Source organism: Austrofundulus limnaeus, unplaced genomic scaffold (assembly GCF_001266775.1).
Source record: "Austrofundulus limnaeus strain Quisiro unplaced genomic scaffold, Austrofundulus_limnaeus-1.0 Scaffold160, whole genome shotgun sequence".
Lineage (NCBI taxonomy): Eukaryota > Metazoa > Chordata > Actinopteri > Cyprinodontiformes > Rivulidae > Austrofundulus > Austrofundulus limnaeus.
Window position 1 is genome coordinate 439,847 of NW_013952562.1, and position 23,973 is coordinate 463,819.

General features: G+C 37.0%; 1 protein-coding gene across 1 annotated transcript in view; it reads left to right on the forward strand.

Annotated features, from left to right (window-relative positions):
- LOC106523557 (solute carrier family 2, facilitated glucose transporter member 9) overlaps positions 1-23,973 on the forward strand; it is a gene marked incomplete at its 3' end in the record, with an annotated part of 43,419 nt that overhangs the window by 12,335 nt on the left and 7,111 nt on the right. Inside the window, 2 exon segments of the mRNA XM_014017024.1 lie at positions 7,916-8,020; positions 18,123-18,283. Of these exon segments, the coding sequence (XP_013872478.1) occupies positions 7,916-8,020; positions 18,123-18,283 (266 nt within the window).

A 23,973-nucleotide genomic window follows, 5' to 3' on the forward strand; every position in this document is an offset into this window, starting at 1 on the left:
TACTTGTCTGTTAGTTACCTGTCTGTTAATTATCTGTCTGTCACTTACCTGTCTGTCACTTACTTGTCTGTTAGTTACCTGTCTGTTAATTATCTGTCTGTCACTTACCTGTCTGTCACTTACTTGTCTGTTAGTTACCTGTCTGTTACTTACCTGTCTGTCACTTACCTGTCTGTTAGTTACCTGTCTGTTAATTATCTGTCTGTCACTTACCTGTCTGTCACTTACTTGTCTGTTAGTTACCTGTCTGTTAATTACCTGTCTGTCACTTACTTGTCTGTTAGTTACCTGTCTGTTAATTAGTTAACAGACAGCTGTTAAAAACATTAGAGGCAAGTTTTGGTGGATCGGTCGTACTCCTTACAAATTACAGTTTAACAATGTATGGTTAGTGTTGACTTGGAAGGTGTTTAACAATGTTCATTTTTCTTCTTTAATTTCAAATAATTCTATAATGCCATTTTATTGCAAACCATTCACTCAAAAGCTATTATGAAAGTAATTAATCAAATTACTAAAAATTACTTAGATGGAAATCATTTGCTGAAAACTTGGTCCCCCCCAGTTCAAAAATCCTATCTGCGCCCCTGGAAAAAAGCACATCTGGGTCGATGCTTTTGGTTAAGATGCTGGATTTGAAAGATGATTTTCACATTCCATTGATTAATCCTGCAGGGAGCTGCAGAACTGCTGCATCATACGCCACTACCACCAGGCTGACTAATGGTGAACCTCATTCTTCCTGGTTGCCCAAGCATGCATTATCCAGCAGGGGAACTAAGAAGAAACTCATCATTCAGGAACACAAAAATATAAATGGATTTGCACGAGTTTAGTTCTGAAGATGATCGTTGTTCTGATCACCATCAAGCTTTGCCACCAAGGCCTACATCAAGATCATTTATCTGACTCAAACAGCCTGAACTTCCTCTAACTCCAGCTTTCACTCTGACTGATCTTCAACATATTCATCTACATCTGAATTGTATTTCTCAGGAAAAATGTTTAACATAGATGACCATGCTTCAGAATCTGTTAAAAACCTGTCGAAATTCTTACCGGTCTGGTGAAACCTCATCAACCTCCTACATTGTGGCAAATTAGCATTTTTTTGTTTTGCACACACAAGTATTTTCATGAAATCCTACATTTGAAATCCATTCTTTATTTCCCAGTGGTGATTTATGATGGTTGTATGGTTTGTGAAAAGAAGCACATAGAGTTTTTACTATATTTCTGTCATGATTTGGGTTTTAGGATTTGATTCATTTATGGCTTGTGATTTCAGTTTTACATACTGGTGTGTTCATCATTTTAGTTTCCCTGTCTTCATTAACCTGCCCTTAGTTAGTCATCTGCTATGCCCTCTTCTGTTAGTTCTTCTCTTCTTGACTTCCTCGTGTCTGTCTGGGTCCAAACCTGACTATTTCATATGTTTCCCAGGATCTGAATCTGCTTGGTTGAATTTCTCCAATAATCATAATGTTCTCGTAATTTTGTCAGATTTTTCTCCTTCTTCTGCCAGTTCATGCCCCACGATATCACACCCCTCAATCACTAACACATCCTTTTTCCTTTAACAATGCTTAAAGCATTCAGGAGACTATTTATCATCTTTAAACTGCACCCACATGTGTTTCGTTCAAGTGATTTGCAATAGCTATAAAATCAGTTTTCACACTTTTGTCTAACGTAATAAATATTCAGTTTAATGAGAGAAAGATGCAGGATGACTCCAAACATTCATGGTCCAGCCCTCAAGCTCTCCTTTGCCAGAACAATGAGCCAAACACTTCAACCTCTACAGAGTTTGGTGACGTAAACTCTGTGGAGTATGCAGAGTATGACTCACGATACGCATTTATACTCCTCACCATCTTCCCAGTCTGCTCTAAAGGCCATTCCAGCTCTCTGGATATGTCATAAACAGAAACGGGTCATAAATCTGATAAGAACACCCATTTTCTCAAGAGACAAATGGTTTAACGATGCTGTGGCATTTCAKCAGCTCTTTAAAATACGTTTTCATTATAACTCATTAAATGCTTTGGATGATTAGCTGCAAAATCGCTGTTTTCTCTTCATCCGAATCTTTCTATTCTGATTTATTGTTCATGAAATGAACCGTGAGAATTGGTTCTAATCACATCGAAGTGCAGAATAACATTTACTCTCTTTCCTTTATTCCTGCCTGTTGATGTGCTTGTCAGTCTGTCAGCAAAATATCTGATGAACCATTGAACAAAATGTATTGAAACTCTTAAAAAGTAGTCATACATTTGTTTTTGATCCCATTTTTCATGATTTCAAAAGATCTAAGACTTTTTCTGTCTACAAAATAAGGCTTTGTCTCTCAAATATTGGGTAAATCCGTGTTAATAAGTGCTTGTACCTTGGGGCGGCTGTGGCAGAGTGGTTAGGGGAGTCGTCCTGGAGCCGGAAGGTCACCGGTTCGATCTACCCCAATGCCTCTGATGTGTGTCCCATCAGTGTATGAATGTGATTGGCACTGATTAGTCTCTGTAGATTGATTGTACATGTTAGCTTTATAGGAGATCTGATAGAGCGCTGTGTGAATGAGGGCACAGGTTGTAGTGTGAAGCGCTKTGAGTATCCTGGTTGGATAGAAAGTCACTATACAAGTACAGTCCATTTACCATTCTACCTCACAGATGTGGCACATCAAGAAACTCACCAGACAGCATGATTATTGCACAAATGTGCCTTAGGCCAGTCACAAATAAAGATCTCATTAAAACAGGGGCAACAATTTTTTTTGTGGGGGGGCACAATAAATTTGAGCTATGCTGGAGGGCCAAAACCTAATTCTTAATTCTGCTTAGTAGTCATTTTTTTCACCTATTGTTAAGTACGGAAGCCGAGAGCGGCCGTTTTCCGCTAATAAGTATACAGTATTCCATGTTTTTTTTTTGTGATAACGACATAAAATGTCGTTATCACGAGAAAACAAGGACCGTTTTCTTGTGATAACGACATAAAATGTCGTTATGACGAGAAAACAAGGACCATTTTCTCGTGATAATGAGTTATGGTTTTCCTTGTTTATCATTCAGTAACCATGAAGATGGCCCGATCACCTCAGCTGGTGACCGATAAAGTTTATTGTATTTATTATATCATCAAGTCCAAGATGACAGTGTAAACGCCTGCTGAGCTGCAGTCTGGCCAGTTGTCTCCTTTAATGACGAGGGCTGATATGAAAGTTATCTGTACATGAGAAACATCACAATTTGAGCCTGATGATACAAAAACACAATTATGAACAATTAATAGGCTGCCTTCAAGCCCAGGACACTCTGGAAAAGAGATCTGAGATCTCAATAATGATTGATGATGGCCGCTCTCGGCTTCCGTAGTTAAGAGCAATAAATATTTTGATTAGCTGCTGCTAATTAAGACAAGGATATGTTGTAAATATTTCTATATGTATGTGAAATTGTGATGTAGGTGATAAAGTTTGTGTAGGTTAAAAATGTTCCTATACAAACAGTAAAAACACAACCAACCATGATGTTTGATCATCATCATCATCATCATCATCATCATCATCATCATCATCATCATCATCATCATCATCATCATCATCATCATCATCATCATCATCACTTTATTTATGTAGCACATTTAAAAACAAGTGTTGACCAAAGTGCTTCACAGACACAATACAATGAAACTAATAATAAGCTGACAACAAATAAAAAGACACAAACTGCAAATTCCTGAGGTAGCTCCAACCGAACGTGAATTAAAAGCCAGTGTAAAAAAGTGAGTTTTTAAGTCAGATTTAAAAGACTGAACAGACTCTGCAGTATGGATCTCAAGAGGTAAGTTGTTCCAGAGTCTGGGGGCCGCCATAGCAAAAACCAGTTCCCCTCCATGCTTTAGTTTTGCCTTTGGCTGCACTAAAAGCATCTGATTAGAAGATCTTAGTTCTCTGTGTGGGGTATAAAAGTGCAACAGGGACAAAAATAACTGGGTGCTAGACCATTTAAAACTTTAAATGTAAGTAAAAGAATCTTAAAATCAATATGAAGTGAACAGGCAGCCAGTGCAAGTTTCATTTTATTTTCAACATGTCAGTCTTCACAAACAAATACAAAAGCTGTTTTGCAGTATGGTATCAAATGGATTCAAAAAGCAATATTGATAAATATTAACTGAAAAGCAAAGTGCTTTGCTTTTCAGTTAAATTTACTTATTCAGTGAGAAAAATCCAGTCTGTCATTTTGGGCTTTAACAAGTGCATCAAAATCTGTCTGAATGCCAGGTGGTGATGCAAAGAACAGCAGAGAGGTGATCGTCAGTGACACAGGGTCTGGATTTGTTGAACTTCCTCACTGAAAATGTCTGTTCACATATGTAGGTAGATCCTTATAGCTGCTATGACTGCTTTTTTTGAAAGTAAACTAAAAAAACGTCATTGGTGGGCCATAACATATACATCCTGCAGGCTGCCAGTTGCCCAGCCCTGCTCTAAAATGTGGTGAAAAAACAGTCAGTATCTGGTGTGACAACCTTTTGCCTCACGCAGTGAAACACATCTCTGCATAGAGCTGATCAGAATGTTGATTGTGGCCTCTGGAACGTTGGTCCACTTCTCTTCTTTGGCAGCAAAGCCGCTGGATTTTGTCAGGAACTGGAACACACTGTTGTATACGCCGATCCAGGGCAGCACACACATGCTCAATGTCCAAAGAGAATGTTGGCCATGAAGAACGGGATGTTTTCAGCTTCCAGAAATTGTTCACAGATTTTTGCATCATGGTGACATGATGCAACACGAGGTGATGGTCATGGATGAATGGCACAACAATGATCCTCAGGATCTCATCACGGTATCTCTGTGCATTCAGAATATGTTGTGTTTATATTTTTGTTCAGTGCATCTACAACTGATTAACTTTTGGAGTCAACACAATTCAGTTTTGCAGATATTGAGCTACAATAAGCTGTAGTAGTAGTCGTCATTCTCAACACATATTCTGAGCACTAAAAGATCTTTGTTTTAACTTTTAGTATGCTGGGTTTTTGGTGATACAGTATGCAATCCTTCATGGAGTGCTAGATTGAATGATCAAAACAATTATCAATAGTTAACGGTGCATGATACAACTAAACTGGATAGTTTCCTCAGCAGTAACGTTTCAAATAAAATAAGCTTAAATTTTCCCAAGAGCCAGATTTTGACTTGAACTCTATTTCTCAAACAAATAAATGAAATATTTGGCTGCATCTCATTTATGACATGATTGAATTTAATCCACTGACTTGAACCCAGCTGTGTCTCTTCTGAAGGCTTATTAGATGATTTGTGCCATTAAAATAATCTGCCGCCAGATGTGCTACATATTATCAAAGCAGCTGGACAGTTTGTGCCAAATATTAAAAAATGTTTACGTTTAAAGTTTGAGGCTGAGTCAGAAAAGTGTTTTTTTTTTAGAAAAGTTTGAACCTATTTGGGAAATTAAAGAGTGAAACATGAGCACACCATTACTTTAGTTGCAATTTTATTTTCTAACCCTTATATGTATAACCACCAGCTGATGTCCCATCTCATTATCATCAATAAACCTGGAGTTCAAAGGTCAAACAAGGGACTCAGACTTTAGCTTTGAGCAAGCTGGGACTTGGTCTGCAAGCGGTTCTGCTGAGGGTCGCAGGCCGGCTGTGGTCCCTGGACTTTGCTGGTGAGATGGAATTGATCTTGGAGAAGCTGATAGCATGGCTCGGCGGGATTATCCACACTATTTGTCTGGTTGGATTCGCAAACTTCAGATGTACCAGCGAACATTAAGGCAGATGAAAAAGTATCATTGTCAGCCTGACCGAAAACATTTTCTTCTGTTCCCAAACAACTGATTACAGATCCCCCCCATACACACACACAACCTTGAAAAGGCTGTGGAACCAAATTCTTCCTGGTGTTTACGTCGTCGTGCCCCCCCACCTTCCCCCTCTCACTCTTGTCTGTAATCTGATTTCTTGAAGGACAACCTGAAGCTGCACAGAATGAACAATTCAACAACAGTATTCTGAGCAATTGCTGAACTGTGGGTTTATCTTTTGGGGACTAGATTCTTCTGACTCATTCTTCAGATATTCACACAAGTGCATACAACTTTCATGGCTTCAGATACACACCCCCTAAACTCACTTACTCCTCTGGCTAATAATATAATAAATATATGTTGATAATAAATAAATAATAAATGTAATAATAAATGATAATAAATGTGTTCTTGCTTGTAGAGGTTTTTTTTAAGCACCATAGTGTGTCACCTTTTGTTGATATGATGTTTTTTTCCCTCATCTAACCATCAACCATCTACCATTTTGTTTTTATTTTTAAAGGTAGCGCGACCCATGCTGGTTGCCGCATGACCTGATCAAATGTTCCCCCATTTTTTCGTCATGTGTGTCTCTTGAATGAGTGTTCTTAAATGTAATTTCATTGTGCTCTGTACAATGGCAATCAATCAATCAATCAATCAATCAATCAATCAATCAACCATTTTTCACTGTCAACAGATAAGTGAAAACACTCAAGGCTGGACAAAAAGTGACAAAATCTTGGTACATACTCTAAGTCAAGATATTTATTCTCTCTGACATTGTTGCAGGATGAAAAATGTATCTTTTTGTTCTCACATCTCTGAGAACTTCTTCTGTGCCCAGGTTAGCTTAGTATCTTTGTGCCAAGTATTGTGTGATTGGTCAGAACTTTGTCAGTGTATTTATGCAGAAAAATGGATGAACTACACAGATGTATTTTTGTCTACATTTGAAGAGGAGATAGCTGAGACTGTTGAAAATACAGCCATCTCTTCAACTGTTCCAGCAAAACCTTTAAAAATGGTCATACAAAATCTCATGGCACAAATGTTGTGCACGGAGGAGACAGCACAGAGACACAGGCGGCTCTATTGCTGGTCTTGCACGTAATGGAGTAGACCTCAGCTGGACAGCAAAGGGACATGTTTATTAATTATTGTGCACCATTGGTCGGAAAAGTTTTGTGGTCTTTTTGCAGAAAATGTACGAATATTTTGTTGTTTTTTATCTTTAAATAATTTAGATGTGTTGTTTTTTGTAGGCTTTTAAAAGCTTTTACATGTGTCGTGTGCTGCGGAGTTCTGCACTTCAGTTTGTCTTTATGTTTAAAATATTCATGAGCAAAAGGAATGAGAACAGATGGTCTATGTCTTGTGAAGTATGTGGCAAGCTGTAAGAGATATCTATCAATTAAAAAATGTAAATATCTTTTCTTGCCCCTCATTGGGGAAAGCATTTCTCTGCATTTTTCCCATCGCACAAATGGAGCAGGGCGCTGCCATTTAAGGTGCCTGGTGAGCAGCTCAGGGGTTAAGGGTCTTTCTCAAGGGCCAAAAGTAGGGCAGATGATGGTTTTTGTTGTCAGTCTGGGAAGTTGCTCTGCTCCTTCACTCCCCTCAATGGAAAATGACTTAAATGTAAGATTTGAATCAAATAAAAACCAAAATACTTAAACTGATCTGTTGATTCTGAATGAAGTTTTGTCACTGTTGCAAAACAATATTTATTGTATTAATGATTTCAAATGTCTCAAGGAGGAGAGCTGCTTTTGCCCTTATGAACTTGAACTATTTAACGATTTGCTCAAAGATATGTGAAAAAATATATGATGTATGTATGATGATGATAAAGTGAATGACAGAATTTTCTGACCTAAATATCTGTATCTATAAAGAAAATGTTCTTTAGTCAATTATCTCGACCTTGACATTGATGAGTTCTGTATGACTTGAATGGACTTACTTACTTACTGACTTACTTACTTACTTACTTACTTACTTACTTACTTACTTACTTACTTTTACTTACTTAGTTACTTACTCTGTTTTGTTTTCTCCTTCAGCAGCAGCCAATCACTGCCTGCCTGTTCAGTGCAGCCTTCTTCGGGGCCCTTGGTTCTTCTTTCCTTTATGGCTACAACCTGTCAGTGGTCAATGCACCTGCTCTGGTGAGTCAAACTCTCAGGCTGCTTTGTTGTGAGGAATCACCATTGATTCTGTCCTGATTTCTAATTTTTCATTGAGTTAGCTGCACATCTGGAAACCAATAAACGCTCACTTGGAGTAGGACTCCAATCAGCCAGGTTTAGCTACAAATCCAACCAAATACAAATAATAATTGGTGCTGACAGATTTTCACACATTTTTATTTATTGAAAACACTAATAACTAGTACAATATTTGGACCAAATATTGTTTTGGCTGCTCCCTTCTGCAAGTGTCGTCATTGCTTTCAAATTTTTGGCAACTATTTTTACATTGGATGCTCTTACATCCTGCAGCGTCAGGATTACAAGACCCCAGCACAGACCACAGACCACAGCCCTGTTTATAGGCCACACATCATACACTGTTCAAAWAATAAAGGGAACACTTAAACAACGCACGCTAAGTCCAAGTAAATCAAACTTTTGTGAAGCACATTCAAAGTACTCAATGCGAATATTTCATTGATTAAGATTGGGAGTTAGCGTGCGTTGTTTAAGTGTTCCCTTTATTCTTTTGAGCAGTGTATATTTACTACAGTTCATTTCAAAATAAGTTATTTGGATCAGGAGATTCTTCTCATCAAACCAAGTTATGTCCAGAAACTCCTGCCTACACAAACTTGAGCCTCATTATTGTAATTGTAAAAAAAACACTTTAGATTTTTTAAAAAACTTAAATCTCACTTCTATCAAAATGTTATTAATTGGTCCCAYGGCAGCTTAGTGATTAGAATTGTTGCTTCACAGCAAGAATGTACTGAGTTCAAGCCCCAGGTGGGCCCTGGGGTCTTTCTKTGTGGAGTTTGTGTGGATTTTCAAAATAAAATACCAGATGAAACAAAGCCAAGAAAGTTCTATATGAACAGCTGCAGTATTTTAGCAGCAAAGTGATGTACAACGCAATGCAGAATGAACATTTGAAGCAGAAAAGGTCATACACAACAAAGTCCATAGTAGCAGTAAAGATGAATAAAACAAACTTTATTCTTATTAAAACACCTGGKTTGGACTGGTAACCTGTCACTCAATGACCACTGGAGGGAAGCACCAGCTCCCCAAGGCCCTGCATGGGATAGCAGGTAAACATATATATATATATATGTACAGTATATAATATGATATAATAATGTGGTTGGGATGCATGCACCCACATTCCTCCTGAGATTCAAACCAGTTAGAGGTGAAAGCRTAAAACATTGAATGACTACCTTCTGAGAGGAAACTTGGGTYCTCACATTCATGTGAAGATTACTGAAAGAAGTGCCACTGCCTGGAGATTAGTGTGAGCTAACWAAGAACACGTCCTCCTGGCATCTGCAGACATAACGAGGCATCCTGAGGAGTCACTCCTCTGAGCCTCGACAGGTCAGAACAGATTTGTTCTGGCACCGTGAGAGGGAGGCTCACCCAGTTTTATGCTGCTGGTTTGATGCTGTGGATAATCTGTGTTGTTTTGCTCAGACCTGACTTTTTTTATTCCTGCAGTCCTCTGTAGTGAAAATGGAACTTGGGCTGAGGGGGAAACACAGCAGCTAAATTCCTATTCATGCTTTTTTTTTGTTCTTAGAAGAAACCCAGTCATGACTGCATTGTGAGTGGGTGTCGCCTCAGTGCTGCTCAGTCTGCTCAGCTGCAGTTAGAAGTCAGAATCACCCGAGGAGCTGCTTGACTCAGCTTTCTCTCTGAGAAAGACTGCACTTGTRATAGAAAGTCTGGCCATCCCTCTGCTCTGGTCATTATGTCGCTGGCTGTGCCACATTCATTTGCTACACATGTAATATTATCTACAAATCACTGTCTGTGCTGCACCTGTGAGTGAGGAGAATAATTGTGCAGAAAAGCTGTGTTGTGATCTAGATATTTATGGAATGTACAGTAAGTGTCATGATGGTGAATAAAATTAGGACCAGATGAATAATCAAAACGTGAATATATATATAATTTTGTGTAATTTTCCATGATTGTCATCAAAATATGACTGATCTGTTTTACTTGTTTTTATTCACGTTACCGACTTCTTCAAAAATTATTTATCAAATTTTGCCATTAATGAATGAATACTGTTRGCAAAATATCTCAAACTAATGGATGGATTTTAATGAAACTCTCAAAGTAATCACTTGATATATACCCACAAATAATTCACTTTTGAAGTCAACCTGATTCTTTATGGATGCCAGAGTTTATCAGTCTTAGCGAACACAAAAGCATGTGCAACTAAATTATTTTATAGATATTAAGCTAAAAATTGTTGTGATATCAGCTGAAATTCATTCCCAATTAGTACTCTGAGAACCAACCAATTTCACAAAAAGTATTAATTAAGCCGTGCTTTTAACTATTGGAGTCAGCTTAGCCTGTTAGCAAAATATCTCATGAATCACTGGATTTAATAAAACCCTCAGTAAGTAGTAACTGGATGTGCATCAACAGTTTATTAATGTTTGCTGTGAACTGGTTTAAAATAGCGACCATAGCCAATTTACTTTAGGAAACACACAAATGACAATAATGCAACAAATTTTGAATATACTGAGTTAGAATTTGTTGTGGYAATAACTGCAAGTCATTCCTTACATGTACGCTAACAGAGATTAGCTTGTTGAAAATTTTGCTTTTTCCTGTAGAATTATGCATAATACTATTTTCAAGCTATAATGGAAAAGGCTATAACTTTTATTTCTCAATAAATGATGGTCTTAGTTTAAACTCATGAAATATGTCAGGGTATATGCAATCCTTCAGTGAATTTTACTTCATATATTTAGTTTTTTTTAATAACCCCTCCTGTAAAAAACTAATTTCTGCTCTTTATAACTTGTTTATAACTGAACTCCTTGAATGTTCTAGAGCAGAGTGAAGCCAAACCTTTCCTGTTCCTTTATTTCAGTCAATATTAAACACTGTGGTCAGGAGGAGGGATGCTTCTTTAATCAGATCTTATCTGTATGAGTTAAACAAACCAGACATCCTGACGTTAATCATGATTGGTCGGGTGAATTCAGGGAGGAAAAGGGTCRAGGGAACCTGGCAGCTTTGTGCAACGAGTCTAATTGAAAAGCACTGATCTTCAGAATTGGAATCACTTTGCTCTAATGTATTTCTAACGTAAGGCATGAGGATGGAACAGCACACATTTTGTTCAGAAATGTTTTCCACACAYATTAATTACTGTGGTATTATATGTGACAGAAAAATGCGAGGGATAAAAAATGGCCTCTATTAAAATTCTGTTCTCTGTATCAGGATAACAAGCTAAGAACACTGCTTTGAATAAAAATCTGTGTATAAACTGCCACTATAACCCAGGTTTAAAGGCTTTATCAAATAGTATAACACACTTTACATGTTGGTTAAATTTGACCCTGGAGAGATGGTTTTACACYGTGTTATCTTCCTCTTGACTTCACGTCTAACAGTTTACTTTTCTCCTTTCTTCTTACCTTCACAAAGCATTGATAAATTGCTCAAAAATCCATCAGCACACGAAAAAGTTGAAAGACTTGTGCAAGAACAAGACACAAATGATTATAAGAATGGTGTTCATCAAAGTCTGGGAAAAAATCAACTGAAGCTGAAGCTTGTAGTTCAGATGATGGGAAGCAAAGCAATCTTTATTCACTCACTGACAAAAAAAGTTAGATGCCCAGAAGGAACAGTTCATAAGTAGATCAGGGATGGTATAAAAATTAGTCCATTTGTAAGGTGTGAACATATGTGGAGGCATCATGAGTGGAGTGATATTGTTATCAGGCAGTTGTCACGACATTTAACAGTAGCCATGTTTCCATCAACGTTTTTTTTATGCACATCTTGAAGTATTGCATTAGAAAATGTGGATGGAAACAGAAAAACTAAAAAAACTTTCTCAATTTCGCAAAAAAAGGTTTTTACGCTCGCTTGATGTGCTTTTTCATTTTTCCGAAAAAGAGCTAATGCTCTAAAAGGAAGATGGAAATACTGTACATTTACCAAAAAAGTTCTGATGTAGGGAACTTTTATCTCACATGACTGATCAGCCCTTCCTGCTGTCCAATAATTCTACCTGCTGCTGTGTCTGCAGCTGGGCCCTTCTCCTGCTGTTGGCATCTTCCCGGTTATTCCTGTAATGCGAAGAGAATTGCATTTCTTTACTGTTTACTGGCAGCTATGCGTAACGTCAACATCTGACGTAATTACTCTTTGCGTAGCCTGGTTGATTGACTTCAAGCTGGAAACACGCCTGATTTGCATTTATCTCCCCCACCTCCCACCCCCCCTTGCTTGCAACATTTTAAAAGTTCACTCAAAATTCSCATTAAAATTGAATGGAAACACAGCGATTGTCAGAACTTTAAGTAAAGTTCACCAGGCACAGAGGATGCCTTGTAGGCGCAGTTAGACAACATTACCAACAGTTAATGAATGTTTGATGGAGGTTGCATTGTAGGTTTTAAATTAAGCCAGTTGCCAGTAGGTAAGTGAGGGGGCCCACTTATGTCATTAAGGTTTTGGTTAAACAAACCACACCAAGGAAGAATTRGCATATTGTGATCCAAACCCAGAAACGTCTATATCTTAATACAAATACCTGACTTTTTATGAGAATGTGTGTCATCCTGGTATGGTATCAGACAGAATATGGAATCATTGCCCCATTTGTAAGCAGAACATCAGAGCAGAGACGATTGGTTTGCAGTGGTATAACCAGACAGCATAGACTGACAGTTCTGCATCACCCCAAATGACCCTTGCGTGAGGGTATGGTGGCGCTGAGGGAGCACCAGTTCTGCCACTATGAAGATCTGTGCAGTCGGACTTCAGATCATGTCTGGTAGTGTTTTAAAGCAAAGTTTCCCAAACCTTTTTGGCTTCTGACCCACAAAATAACAGTCGCAGAGGCCTATGGCCCCAACTATTTATGATCAATAAACATTGGCATCAAGTCAAATAAACAAGGGTGTAGTAACAACMTTCATTATGCTACTTTCATTTATTTTTAAAGACACTGYCCACACGCTTTTGTAACAACTGACAAAAATAAATGTTGTTATTGGTCATTTTTAAATAGAAATAAGTCTGACAATCTTTTCAAGACTCAACCTTGATGTTTCGGGACCCACAGTGGGGTCCCAACCACAACTTTGGGAACCGTTGTTTTAGAGGACCCTGACAGCACAGAGCTACATCAGTGACACCCTGTGTCCGAATGTTTTACTCCTCCTGAAACTGCACCTTGTTACAGACTTTTAACTGGACCACACCAATCCTCACACATCTTGTGTCTCTGGACAAAATGCTGCACGAAGTCCTCAGGTTCCTAATTCAAACATGCAGGACCTCAGATGTGACCTTGACCCAGTGCTGGCCCAGTTACAATAACTGAGAGCATAACTGTTATCCATTTGATCTGATTTGAATCCTTATAATTCAGTCAAATGACCKTTCAGCCTGTGCAGTTCCTTTTTACTTCCAAACCTTAATCTTGGTGAATTAATTTTAACTTTTATATTTTTTGTTCAGCTTTTTCTAAACTGTGACCAAGGTTACTTTTTTGGGCTTCTCAAACTTAAAGGGATAATTAGTTTTCTTTGAAGGGGCTTGTCTACTTACAGGGCTTATCTACAGTCATGAGTTACCTTTAAACTGGAGGTGTTCATTTGGAAAAGCACARAAAAGTGCAGGTGTGGAAGGTGAGGTTGATAACTGCAGCATAGTTATTGAATTTTAGCCACCGAAATTTAGTTTAAAAAGGGTGTAAAAGTGTGCTAAGTTCAGAACATTTTACTTCCCACCAGGAAGCTGAGCAGTTACGTCTTTACTCAAACCCACCACTTGTTTAATCACAACTGTTAAACTGCTACTTCTTATCTCAAGTTTTGTGTTTTAAACCATTCAAAACAAAGTTGATCTAAGGCAAGGTAACAGATCAAAAGTGGAGGAAACTGACATTTCCTTTTGTCAGAGAGATGAGGTGGAACCCTTCATATGTATTGCTGGATTGGATGTCACATGACTGATCGCACACCACACAGGTACCATTGTACGCATTGAGTCAAAACTCAGGAACGTTCATGGATAGTCATGAAAATGAGATGCAGTGGACAGTCACGCAAGGAATATCAAAAAGAGACGCAATGTTTTGTTATAAATTTTCAGCATCATGACAAGTTCACAAGATCAAAGGGTATCACATTTCACATCATTAAAATAACTTTTATCTAAAACAAATGGTGGAGATGCAAGAAATAAGTCAGTTATGCTAGCTTGATTTTGACAACCTTATGTCAGGTAAACCCGCTCAAAGACAAATATGTTGTTCCAACAAATTATTACATATTTTTATTAATAGTTTTGTCATGTTAGGTTTATAGTTTTGTAGGTTGTAAATACAGTATGATGTATTTGTGAAATGTTCCCCGGCTCTGGCTGATGTGGATCTTGTAATTYCATTCTAATTTAGGTGCAAGCATTTCAGATTTTGTCACTAAGGAGTTACATGAATTCATCTGCTTGGTGTGTGATGGCACAATGTAGGTTCTCTGTTCAACTTGTTGGAACTAAATATTAAYGAAACTGAACGAAAATGAAATGCAATTGAATTTGTCATTATTATTTTTTAAATGGACAATTAAAAATAGATTGCTTTTAATAAATGTCAAATTTCTACACATTAGATTTTCCAAGAAACAAAGAAAAATTGAGTTGTACACACTGTGGGTCAAACAGTGTCCACCTCTAGCTTCCATAGCAAAACGTATAACGAAAAGTTATCAGATTGCTTCTAAAATCATCTCTTGGGAGAACACTTATTTTTACATATCRCATCTGCAATTTTCTCAGCTTTAATTTAAGACATTTTATAGAAAYGGGATAAGAAATAAGGGGGCTATGAATATTTTTGTGACAGACTGATGTACATCCCTCATTGGAACTTTATCATTTTGTTGACATGACTCGCTGCAAAGTAATGGCGCCTATGGAGGCGCGTCACTAGCTAAAACARCTTATAGGCAATGTCCAATCAGTATCAATAGGTGGAGCTGAAGAGAGTGTCGATGAAAATAATCATTTAGTTCTTTTTGGGAAAGTTCTGTCTGGTTGTTCAGTAGCTGCAAGAAAGATGGCAACTCCACTGAACACCAATTCATTAAACTATCCCTTTAAAAATGTATATTTTTAAAGCTTTTTCCCCCTCTCTGTTTTACATGACCCACATATTGTATACTCTGTGTTATTCTTCTTCAAAACTTTAGGTACAGTACGTATCTAATCAGCTTCTCCTGTAGGTGATGTACTAAGTAGCTCTACAGCCCCACTTCAAATGAGCTAAACTATCCCTTTGAAGTCACAGCCACTGCTCTTCTGTGAATACAGCTAACTATCAGCATTCTGAATGATCCATGTTTTATTCTCCTTCATAGTTTGCTTTACCCCCTCCACACCAGGAACTTAAGCTGATCATTAATGCAGCGCTGCCTTCTGTCCACCACTGTAGGGTTCCTGCTGCTGCAGCCGCTGTCTTTAAAAATGAACAAAAAACAAACGGCGCCTCTTTTAGTGGATCTTCTCCTGCCAAGCMACAATCTGATGATCACAGAGGAGTTTACTGTCTGCTCTGAGCCACTGCGCTCAGCTGTGAGGCAGAGACGGGAATAGGCAGTGCCAGGGTTCATTACGATGAAAAGACATTACAGAGAGATTTGATACACACACACACACATCCACACACACATCATACCCCATTTTACAAAGGGTTTAATCAGACTTTTTAGTAGCAAACCACTAAAACAACAATAATCTCTCAACGCTGCACGTCACATCGCAGCATGTTTAAACCAATCTTCAGATGTCTTCTCACTCAGCAGGTCCATCTCCAGCAGTGAGCCGTTTTTCAAAAGAAATAATATATGAAGTGTCAGAAATGTACCCTCAGTAAATCAATGAATTCTTATAAATATGCTCTTCAGATATTGCACACTAAATATAGAATTAGATGCTATTTACTCAGCATTAAATGGGTCTCTAATCAGATTTTTGTTCTGCCAGCATGTGCATCGCTTTATGTTGGTAAAGTATCACTGATTGAGCAGCAGAGTGGAGCGAGACAGAGAGAGAGAGAGAGAGAGAGAGAGAGAGAGAGAGAGTGAGAGAGAGAGAGACATTATGTTATACAGAGAATGATCTCTGTCAGTGGTATGAATCTATATTTATGGCAGTGTGTTTTCAATTAATCATTGTAAATCTTCCTCCCAGAAATCAAAGCTGGCTCGGGAAAGAGAGGAGATGATCAATGTCCTGCAGCCGAACTGTCAGCGCTCAGAAAAACTTATTTCTCACAAAACCTTTGTTTTATCTGATAACGAGCTGGTTCCTAGTCATTATGTGAACATACAGACCACTGCCTTCACAGAACAATGCTGGGCAGTAATGAACATATAGGCAGCTTAGCATGCAGAGGTTTTTGTTGCAGAAGATGATAAGGTCATGTTTCTTTTTCAAAAGTCAAGGCAGGTAGCTGCATGTTTCTGGATCTCTACAGTAGCATTAAAGGCAGCTTTGACAGCTGTATGCATGATGCTTATAAGCCTTACTGCTGAGCTGGATAATGACTGTGACTTCAATAGTTTTCAATAACGCTCAGCAATGATGCACAGTTTAGGACGAGTGATCAGAATTGTTGCAGCAGTTGAATAAAAGACACTTTTCCATAGAAACTTCAGCTAGAATGTTGACTGTTTGACTTGGTGGCTGATGACTGACTGTAGTAAAACTTCTGTTACCAGATCACATTTAAAATATACATATATTAAACTCAACACAAAAATTAAAGAAATTTGTTTGGTAGGTGATTTCTTTGTTGTAACAGTGCTTCTTGGCATTAAATCTTATATCGTTGGAAAGCCTGTTAATTTTCCTTTTAAATGATGCCACATTTGTAAGGAAGATGCATGTGTGAAATGAGCAGTAGAGCTGAGTATGTGGGTTGCACATATGAAAAAAAAGAGCCAAATCTTATTTGTCAAACAGCTCATTTTGTTGTTGATGTTTGAGCTTCTGGTACTTCCAGGTGCTGCCAATCAGGTGCCTGGTATAAGAATTTGTTTTGCAAAAAAGCATTGATACAACAGAAAAGAAGATCTAAAAAACACAAATTGGCTTACCTTTTGTGCTAAAAATTATTTTTTTGATGCCTTGTTACTTTTATTATTTTGTTGTCTATTTTATATTGTAATTTGGGAAAATCTGGTTAAAAAGTTAAAGTTAGGCAACATTAATCAAGAAGAAGTGCATATGTCTTGAGCCATTCCTATTTTTTACATTTTACTATGTTTTCTACATTTTATTTCCAAGCAGCCTCACTTTCCTGTAATTTTTTTGATCTTGATCAAAACTTCTTCAGGCGTTTTGAAGGGCCTTTAAATTTTCTTTTCTTAGTTGTTGGCTGCTTTTTCACTTATTTTCAGTCCTGGTAACTGATCATTTTTAAAGGAAGGGTTGTTTTCACAAAAGCTGCTAAAATACCTAACAACTAACAGAACTCTGTTTTTAATTGGATTTTTAATCACTGTTTCCTGCTGCCTTTCTCAAGAACACAAATTTTCCTTGTCTCTTGTGAAATCAATCAAAAGAGATCACAGTTTGACATATAAAATAATATTTGCTCACTAACATCATGATAAGGACAGATCTGTTCTTTGCTGGATTGTTTTCTTTGTCTTTTTAATATATAACTTTTCAGATACAGTTCATCTGCTGTAGACAGGCTTTTTTAGGCTCGGCACTTTCTTCTTCTACTACCTTTTTAATATTTGCTCTTTTCCCCTTCAATTTTTAAACACTCATCCCACACTATGCTGTCATGGTCAGCCATCAGGACTGAACTGAAAATGACTGAAAAAACAAAAACAAAACAATAAAAGCCTCTGACGAAGCCTAGAGATGCATTGATCAAAAGCACGTTAAAAACACTCAAAGAAAGTTTGGCTGTTCAAAGGGACCTTTTCTTAAACTTTTTAATGGCTTTAGTCATTTATATCTTTTAAAATGACGTGAATGCTAATCCTCTTTTTTTGTTTTGTAGTACATTAAATCGTTTTACAATGAGACGTGGATGGAGAGATACGGCGAGCCCCTTCCAGCAGAGACAGTCACCCTTCTCTGGTCCGTCACAGTGTCCATATTTGCCATCGGAGGTCTTCTCGGAGCTCTGTCAGTCACCATAATCATTAAAGTTTTAGGAAGGTGAGTTGATTTGTGCAGAATCACCTGCTTTTCTACTGAGTGCAACCATGAGTCACAATTCACAACGTAAAGTGTCTTTAATCATTTAACTAAAGCTGGTCTAAAAACAGAAACAGCAGATGAAAAATTACATTAAAAAGAGAATGGTTGATCAAATTTAAATAGCTTCAATTTGCAACAAATTTATACAAATTAATTTATGAAGTTTATTTAATTTGACAAATTTAAATCAAATTAGTTTAAATCATTTAGTTTCTTTCAAATAAATGATTAAAATCCCTCTGACCTAATTTTTTTGGAGTCAACTCAAAGTTTTAAGTTGTTCCAAATAAAAAAACTGAACTTTTCAAACATACATGATCACTCACGTAATACTTAAAAATACAATTTGTGCGTAAATCATTGTAAATGTGTGCTTTATCATGTTGTTTTTATTTTTAGTGAGATTTTAGGATAATCATTTATGCAAAATGCACAAGAACCTGTGGTGTTTTTACAAAAAAACAAAAATTGCTTTGTTTGTGCAATGAAGATTTTTTAACCAACTTGAATTTCTGATTACTATGAAAGTTATACTATTTGAAAAGCTAAAAACAACTTGGATAAACTGAATTTAATTGTTGCCAGTTGAAGCAATTCATTCAAATTGGATCAACTATTATCTTTTTGCAGTGGATAAAAATGTGTAACTAGGTTAATTGAACCTGTAAAAGTAAGTTTTCATCACAAAACCTAACTATTTATGTGGGATAAATAAGGCTCCAACATTAAATACAGCCCAACAACCTTTTTTAGATTGTAGATGTTTAAAGAGGACRAGCAGCTGTTGGGTGCTGCAACTTAAATGCACTTGGGTAACTGCTGAGTGCAGCTCCGTAACGTCAGGCATTTCGTCTGTCTGCTCTGCAGTTAAAGAGTGTGTTGTTGACCAGATATCAGCAATGGTTTTGTTATGAATTGACCTATAAAAATAATTCTAAGACCAAACAATTTTAAGGTTATTCAAAGTGAGAAAGTTATTTTACAGTGAGTTCATTCACAAGTACAGAATATTCAAGGCCGCTGGCTCGGAGGAGTGAATGTTTGAGCGAGTTCACCCGGAGGTCAGACTCAGAGAAATTGAAAAAAAAAAAAAGAAGCCCCCTCAGAAAACCCACAGGAGCAGAATCTTAAATCTCCCTGTCCTGAAACGTTAGAGTTCATGACAGCGTAATTAGAGAACGGATGAACAAGTGTTGCAGCAGAAATCGTCTTCAGAAAAATGCTGGTGTGGAATCTCAGGAGACCTGCACATAAATAAATGAGTATGAACTTTTTGAAGACCAAAATATTTGCCTAATGCTGAATGACACAAGATTTTTCTACAATTTTAAATTTGTCTTTTTGCCTAAGTTTCAGACAAGTGAACTCACCCACGCCATTTTACATTTATATAAGAAAAAGGACAGCTGTTGCTCAGCTGGTGCAGTTTAACAATAAGATGATCAGATCAAGTAGTTATGGATTCAAAGAGGAAGCCAGCTGATTGTTCATGTGAATGGTACAACTGAATATTTAAGCAACATAATCTTAAAAACTGACTCAAGTATTGCACAGGAGCACGTAATGCAGTATGTCTGTCTTTTTCTCTGTTTCCTTGTGTAATTTCTGCCTGAATACACAGATTACATCTTCACAGTGATTCAGCTGCTGCAGAATGTGTTGTTTATGTGTGTGTATGAGTGTGTGTGTGTGTGTGTGTGTGTGTTTTAGGACTTCACCTGTACACTAAGACAGCATAATTCAACATAAGGTGGTTACCCATTGGTTACAGATGGTTAAAAAAACACAAATTTGGATCATTAATATGTGCAAATACCATTTCCATGACATWTATTGACAGCTGTAGCTTTAGGTTTAAAAGGTAAAAATCACATTGAGTAGAAGGTCCCAGTAAAGAATAAGTATTTAAATATTGGTGATGATGCCAAAGTGTAACTTGTGCACGTTGCATGTTAAGTCTGTTTTAGTTTAAGCAGCCAGTTTGTCCTCCTGTGTTCATTTCACTGAGGAGTTGGTAAAATATGTAGATATATATAAAAAATAAAAAGTAAGCACTAAAATTGGCCCCTCAGTGAGGTCTCACTATGACCTGTCAGATGGAGCACATATGAAGTACTGCTTGCTGAGTTAAAGACGAATCTCATCCATATGTCGAGCCTCGGACAAATGTTTAATTTCCTGGCTGACACTGAAATTTACCTAAGTGTAGAAATTGAGTTTGAAGAAATGGTGTTTCAGTTTCCAGTGATCTACACCTCTGTCTTTTTTGCTCTGTCATGCATCTTTTGGTCCTTTTTGAATCCTTGTTAGACACCAGTTTTCACGTGTTTTCCAAGGCTGCAAAAATTGAACAAATTTTTTTTACGTTTTTATTTCTATAAATTTATATCTAGATCAGAGAGGTTTTAATTTCAGCATTTTAGGTTGATTTGTGATGTGTCGACCGATACTGAAATATCAATACTTTATGCTCTAAAATCCATTCTAAAATCAAAATACTGATACTTTCATACTTAAGTAATTTCAGGTAATGTTGTTATTAACAGGAACACAGTGGAAAGTAACTAAACTGTCTACATCATACCCAGTTCTGGGAACTACTTTTTCTTCCGCCTGAGTAATGCGTCTGCGCAGCAGCACATGCTCATCATATCTTTACATTCATGTTAACATGGTCAAGTAGCGTAAATCAAGATGCAAGTTTTCTTTTTTATAGTAGTTCTTGATCTTTAAACAATAATTTGTTTTAATGGTTTTATTATTTTACTTCTTTTTTTGTTTAAAACACTATTTTCACATATTTTTATGATTATGTACACTATTTAGTTTTTCTGTTGTATTAGCTTGGCTATGTGGTAAATAAGGACACCACATCAGTATACGTACACTGGAGTTCAAAAGGATTAATTAAATTACTTTGATGTCTTGTATTCCTTATGATGTGGTGATTGTTCTTATTTTAGATTTATCAGACATATTAGGTGTATTTGAACAAAGTATCAGTATTGGATCAATAGAAAATCGGTGGTATCAGACATCACTATTGAAGATTCTGATTTTGACTAGTTTTAAGTTTCTCTATAAGCTCTTCTTCCAATCTCTAGTTGAACAGAAACATTAATTATGTGATCATGATAAAATATCTACAGTAGAACAAAAYAACTTTTCTGTAAATGGCTCAATTTAAACATGTTTGCTACTTTGTGCATCTCATGGAACAGGTTTCACCGTTTTATATGAATCAAACAGATTAAACACCTGAAAACAGTTCTTCAAGCTGCATTTTTTTTGCCAAGAGACTTAAAACCTATTCTGGAACCAGTACAACAGCCTCTCCATCTGCTGAGGAAAAYTTTTGAAAAACAAATTATATTTAAACTCCAGTTTAATGCTCAAGCATTAAATACATCCTTGAAGATGATATAATTACCTAATGACCAAAAACAAAACTCTTCCTTTTAATAAGTCACRAAAGCAAAATTATCATTTTACATTTAGAACCATTTCTGAACTGCATATTGCCTCTGTGACCAGGAAAGACATTTTTATCTCTTTATATTTGAGTATCATTGGCTGTTCACTGGCCAAGCTAAAAAACATTGAGCTACTGGTGTATCCGACTGATATGAACTTATGTTTGTATTTATTACAATAAACTGCGTGTATATCTTCACAGCTATACTATGGATTCTGTGTGACACATTCACCATAGGTTTTTTTTTTCTCCGTTTCATCTTATTTCCCCTGAAGCCCATTCAGTGCTGGCTGCCAAGAAGTTGTTGCACACACCTTTGTTGTTAGTCTTCAGTGATTCATTCCACAATTTATTATCTCTACACAGACTCCAAGGCTGTACTGTACAAATTTAGGCAGAGAGGAAGTAAAAGCTATTTGCTCCTGATTTATTTGACAACTTATTCTAAGTAGTTCCACAATCTTTGCAGAGCTGTTCTTCCAGAAACRGACTCAGACAAAAATCACCTCCGTGCATCAAAAGTACAAGACATTCAAAAGACTCTATTATCCTCTAATTATCATGATGTCAGTGTTGGCGCAGGGGGACGACTTATGAATCCTCAAGTGTGAGTGGTTTGGGATCATTACGACACCCTAATGATTCACCTTGAATTTATCAAGTGGCAATTTTCCAGTGTGTTGATCAGGCTGAAAAGGATCAATCATTCTTCCTTCATATTTTCTGCCCCGCCATCTGTAGCCCAGCTCATGGCTCAGCTCAGAGTCCTGCAGAGGTTGACTTTCATACACAGAATTAGTAAACGGGGGAACACACGGATCAATTAAAAAGCTCCTTCAGTGACCAAGGGGTTCATTACAAGTTTTCTGGTGACGCTGGGGTCAAAGATGTGATGTGATGACAAGAATGCAAATGATGTAATTTCGGTCCAGGCTTTTTAATGTAAATGAGGCTGCTTTTGAAACAGTGCATGTTTTCCAGCCGTYGCACTGGGGCAGTCAAACAAAAACATATTTTCGTTTGACCTTTGACCTTACAACAAAAATCTCCCTTTTCACCTCCAGTGTCTCCCTTTAAAGTTTGTGTTTGGAAATGCTAAAAAAAATGCAGATTAGATAAAGTCTGTGTAAACTGGGCCCATGTGCATGCAGATGTGTTCATATATAAACAAGAAGCCAGGTTTTTGAATTCTTGTTTCATTTTGTTGACATTCAAATGTTGTCAGAGGGCGTTGTACTGTTGGGGGAAAAGTGCATATCCTCAATTTTAGGGCTAAAATGTTTTATAGATCAGGCTATGAATAATAAATAGGATCGAGGCCCTYAATCAAAGCCTTAGGAATATATTCAGGAATAATAATACAAAGCCTGATGTGACACTGAGCTGCAGAATGAGTCACAGTGTGAGAAAATGTGAGCAAGTATTCYAGAGGAAATGACTTCCAGAACATGGAGACAACCAGTTTTATTAGGGTTTGCTGAAAAAGGCAAAAGGGTGATCATGGTTTGTCAAGTCTGTGTAAGTGTGTGTCTATTACCAAAATATATCAAAACTCGGTTAGATTTTAATGAAACCTACATAAAGTTATCAGTGGATGTATATCTACAACTGGAAAATGGTTGGAATAAAGCTGATTAAACTCTAATTTGCTGTAACTGTCAATTTCACACATTTTATATGGACAAAATATAGTCTCATTAGAATCAGACTTTTTATAGACATTGAATTTAAAACACTGATTTTTTTCCTTTGCAGTTGTGTATGTGAATTTTTTTTACTTTAAATTCACCAGCAAAAGAATTGACTGCAAAAAATCTCAAGCCAAAGCAATCAGTATTATATCGAGTCAGCGGCTTTTCAACAATCCAGTTACACTCACGTGACACCAGTGCATTGCGCAGAGGTGACTTTCCTGACAGTTAGTTGGTTAGTGGCTGAATGAARACAAGTCAGGAGGTTTTTCTGTCAAACAGAGATTACTACAAAATGCCAGGCACTAATCGACAACCAATTGAGTTTTGCCATTTTGACTTGGCTTGATCTACTTCTGATTGCTTTGGCTTTGGCAGGCAATTTTCTACAGTTGAATATTTTTGCATTTGGATTTTTGCAGATGGAATTTTTGTTGGCAGACTTTAAGTAAATAAAAAAAAATCATAAAGGACAAAAAATC